Source organism: Episyrphus balteatus, chromosome 2, assembly GCF_945859705.1.
Source record: "Episyrphus balteatus chromosome 2, idEpiBalt1.1, whole genome shotgun sequence".
Taxonomy (NCBI): domain Eukaryota; kingdom Metazoa; phylum Arthropoda; class Insecta; order Diptera; family Syrphidae; genus Episyrphus; species Episyrphus balteatus.
In genome coordinates, this window is record NC_079135.1 from 9,109,453 (window position 1) to 9,114,484 (window position 5,032).

Sequence of the window (5,032 nt, forward strand, 5' to 3'; positions counted from 1 at the left end):
AATTATGTTTCCTATCTTGCTTCGAGTGTTTAGTATATTTTAGTCAGGAGTTAGATTAAGAAGAATAAAAAAAATGATTAATTAATTAAACAACAGTATTTCAATAGCGGAAATTTCCAAGTTAATATCATTCATTCATTCAAAATTCTATAGTTAATTAAATAATTCTGATTCATTTAATATTAACTTGTACAGATAAGATATGAAAGCATAAAAAAAAAAAATTCACCAAAACATTCAAAATATTAGTAGATATAAATAATAAATTTTCGGTTATTTTGATATGGAAATGGGGTAACAACAACTTTTAGTTAGGTTTGACAATTATTTTGTTGTGTGAAATCGAAATCTAACCATGTGTTCATTAAGTTCGTTATAATCCTCGCAATGTTTACTTTCGTCTAAGGAAATTTGAGATAAATTTTAAAATAATTTTCGTTACAAAAAGGAAATTCTACTCGATTGTTTTGTAAATAAAACCGATATAAATAATGTGGAAGATAAGATACAATAATATTAGATAGTAATTAATAACAAAAAGTTTTATAAAGCACTTCAAATTTAGTGCGACAACCTTAAATGCAACGAGTAGTTTGAAAAACTGTGATATGAAACCTTATTGCAATCGATTGTGAACTGTTGTTTCGTGTGGTTTTATAAAAGAGATAGATACAAAAAACTAATCAAAACAAACTTAAAAACTTCAACCAATCTGTATCATGCAGAAAAATTCAAAAAATACAATTCCGATTATTTTGAAAACTGTCGCGTTTTTATTTTGTGTCCTGCTAGTTCTTGAAAATAGCTTTTACATATTTCAGTCTTCTTTAACTCTTAGAGATGGTAAACCATAAAATTACTTAAACATCTTTATTCCAAAAATAAAATTCTTTTTCAATAGAAATATTGATAACAAATGAAACCACAACCATCAGCACACCTCGAAATTCAACTCAAAATGATCTCAATTCAACAACAAATCCCGACCTGCCTCCTGCTGGCTTCCTTGTATACAACAAACACTGCCGTATTCCTGAAGTTGATCCTTTCACACCGGATGCCATGAAGATATTAAAGAAGAAAAAATATTCATCATGCTCAAATGAATTGCCATTGACCAAAGTTATATTCGATATGAACCTTCGGACTTATAATTTACATATTGACGAAATCGCTAAACATAAACTAAATGCAACTAATATTAATTGCTGTTATCAGTCGATAATACGCTCTGGTTCTGGTAATCGTGTTGATAAGGATTTCAAGTACGAATTTTATCGAATTGTTTGAAAGGATTTTTTCATGATTATTTCTTTAACAGGTTAAAAAGTTGTGTTACATTCAAAGATGGTGATGTAATACCGAGTGATGTTGATAGTTTAATTGTTAAATGTGAAGATGCAAAGAGAAATAAGACGATACAACAAGATGCATTTTATTTAGTTGGTGAAAAGCCAGAGATTCGTAAAAGACTGCAGTCTTTTCGAAATGGAACCTTTCCTAATCGGCCTGTTAGTGTATTAATGTTGGGAATTGATAGCATATCGAAATTTAATTTGCGAAGAGTTATGCCGGAAACAACGAGTCGTCTAATTCATGATGGATGGTTTGAATTAAAAGGTTACAATAAGGTATTTTTCATTCATTATTTCACATGGAATTTAATATGTTTTTTTTTTAATATAACTGCCAAAATTTATAGCTTTATACAGTTTTGATAATAATTTTTGGACTGTAAATAGTAAAAAAATGATTTGGTGCGCAGCTCAGATAAGCAATACTTTTTTGTTTGTTTTAGACAGCTTCCGGAAAAATTTGTAGTTGTGGTTAAGTTATCCAGTAACCTTGTTGAATTTATATTGTTTTCGATGCGTTTTTTATATCAGTGATTTTCGTGGAATGTTTTCGGATTCGTATATGAAATGCAAATCTACTATAAAAAAAACCATGTGTTAATACTTAGAGTGAGCAAAAATTTTATAACTTGAGACCAACTTCATGGGTGTGAGTGTGTCAATATGTTGGGATTTACATTGAAAGATTTACCATCGACAATTTGTCTTTGGTCTTATAATTCTTATAAATATGTATGCAGTTTAATTTTTGTTATTAAGATGCACTTTTAGAAAAATATTTTCAAAATCGTTTTTTTTTGAAACTAAATTTTTAAAAATAATTTTTTGAAAAAAAAAATTTTAAAATAAAATTGGTATGTCATTTTGTAGCTATTATTGATCAATACTTAAAACCAAAATCTTAAAAAAAATTCAATGTCAAGTTTTCAAAAATTTGATTTTTCAAAAAAAAAATTCAAATTGACAATAAGAAGGTACAAATTTTGTTCAGTTATTGAATGCAAATATTTATGTAATTTGGATTTAGAGTGGATGCTACCAGGCCAAAGTTGTAACTTGCATTTTCTGCGCGTTATCTTCTATATGCACTGTGGCGTATACGTGCTTTTTTTATTGACTATTTTTTTAAACCGGAATATGCAAGGGATGGGGACGAAACGACCACTCTGAAAAAGTTTATAATCCTTAAAGATGAATATTTTTGAGTAGGGAAGATTGGAATTAGAAGTTATAGGGGTACAGGGGTAAGAAGTAACAGAGCTTAAAGAAACACTGAACCTCTTAGAATCGAAAATTCCGTTAAAGAAAAAAATGTTCGTCTTTTACATTGCTTTTGGTTCATTTTAAATTAGATTATAAGCAATAAAGTTCTCAGGCTAGTCGGTGCCAAGAAAACACTTTTTTCCTCTTTTTTGTATTTTTGGTCTTTCTCTTAATAGAGAAGAAAAACATTTCAGATATAAATTTTTGGCTGTTGTGAGGAAAGTGTGAATTTTCGTTTTTGTGATTTTATTCTTGTTGGTAAAATTTTCCGGGATAGGTTGTAACAAGTTACAACTACTTTCGTTTACTTCTTGTAAACGAAGGAGATACGATTTTATTCTTATTTATTTTAATTTCTTTTTTGTCAATAAGGTCCCAAACACCTTCAAAATATAGAAAAGTGAGACACCGAAAACCTCATATTTAAAATCCCATAAAAAAATAAAATAGCTTCACATTTTATAAAAGTTAGTAATTTTACTTTACTCAAAAATGATTAGTATAGTTAATTAAATATAAAAGTGAAGTTAACGGACCTATTATGGATGATAACTCAAGTAAGTTGGGTTATCTCTACAATATTTTGACTTCCGAAAATATATTAAAGCAGCAAAATTATTTCTTTTGGACAATCTTGCTTGGTTTTCCTAAAAACAAGTAAAGCAAGAGTTTAGATTAGAGGTTAGGGACAACTCAATTCTGAGTTGAATTGCCATCCATACGGGCTCTTATACAAGATTCGAAATTGTTTTTAAAACTATCAAACTATGCACCACATCATTAAAACCATATTATTCGTAGCGTTGAACTCAAAAGCATATTCACTTATCGCTTAAAAAATACTGTTTAATTGCTTTAAAAACATCCATCGGATAAAATAGTTTCGAATCGTAGTCATTTCAATTAAATAAAAAAGAATTACAGATAAAAATAGTAATGTCTTTCCCTTTTAATCATTAGGTCGATGACAACACTTTCCCAAATTTGATGGCATTTCTCACCGGATATAACAACTCAAATGCTTATTCTAAATGCAATCCAAAAACCAAAGATGGCTTAAGCAATTGCCCCATGATTTGGAATTTCTTTCAAAATATCGGATATGTTACCAGTTACGCCGAGGATGAAACCTGGATGAGCACTTTCAATTTCAATAAGAAAGGTTTCAACAAAATCCCTGTGGATTATTACCAACGGCCATTTATGCTTGCAATTGAGAAGACACTGCCAAAAAAGAAACAATCAGGAATGTCCTTTTGTGTAGGACTTCGTCATTCTGCTGAATATATTTATGATTCAGCTATCGAATTGGCAACAAGATACAAAAATGAACCTTATTTTGGTCTTTTTTGGACCAATACTTTTAGTCATAATTCATTTAATGACGCTTCCAGCATGGACAGCCGAATTGTCAAGTATATTGATGAATTGTCAAGTAATGGTATTTTAGATGAATCAATAGTGATTCTATTCAGCGATCATGGAATGAGATTTGGACCGTTGAGAAGTCTTAGGCAGGGATTTCTCGAGGAACGTCTGCCATTTATATTTATTTGGCTTCCATTTTCGTTTCGAGCAAAGTATCCAAAGCTTGCCGAAGGTCTTAAGTTGAATAAACATCGATTGACAAATCCCTACGATCTTCATATGACGTTAAAACACATTATAGAATTATCAGGACGAACACCAAAACTTCCCCAAGCAGCAGACTGCTCAAACTGCCAGAGTTTATTCTATCCGGTTCCGGCTCAACGATCGTGCAAAGATATTGCAATCGATGAACATTGGTGTACTTGTATTCCATTCGAAGATGTAAATAAGAAGAGCAAAGTTATAAAAGATGGTATCAGTGCTGTTTTAAAGCATTTGAACTCGTATCTGGAAAAAGGAAAATTCTTCCCTCGCTGTGAAAATCTCAAACTTAAATCTGTCGAAACAGCTCGAAAGAGATATGATTTTGACACTGATTTAACTAACGGAAATAACACCTTGGAACATTATCGAATACGATTTACTGCTCAAAAAGGGAAGTTTGAGGCGAGTGTAACTTTTTCAAAAACTTTAAAAATCTACGAAATAATTGATAGTGTAAGTCGTTTGGATTCGTACAAAGACGGATCTGCGTGTATAGAAGATGCAGACGCTAAAAAGTATTGTATTTGTGATAAAAATGTTAATTCTAAGAAAAATACAACAAAAACTGCTACTACTAAATCCATTTCAAAACATTAAAGTATGTTAAAGTAATTGAATTAAGTCAAGAACATAGTGGCGCTGTTGTTATCAGATAAGTTTTTGTTTTTATTTGAATTTATACTTGATTTTATTTATATTTGTTCCTTTTCTAAGTATATTTCTGCAAACCATATCTGATAGCAAATAGTTAATTTCTATTGAAGTTGAACATTAATATG

General features: G+C 30.1%; 1 protein-coding gene across 1 annotated transcript; it reads left to right on the top strand.

The window, feature by feature from the left end:
• The first annotated feature begins 252 nt into the window (after nucleotides 1-252).
• Nucleotides 253-5,032, top strand: LOC129908950 (uncharacterized). Its single transcript, XM_055985803.1, has 4 exons — nucleotides 253-843; nucleotides 902-1,265; nucleotides 1,322-1,631; nucleotides 3,579-5,032. Exons 1-4 carry the CDS (start codon nucleotides 720-722, stop codon nucleotides 4,848-4,850), a joined length of 2,070 nt encoding a protein of 689 aa, XP_055841778.1. The 5' UTR covers nucleotides 253-719; the 3' UTR covers nucleotides 4,851-5,032.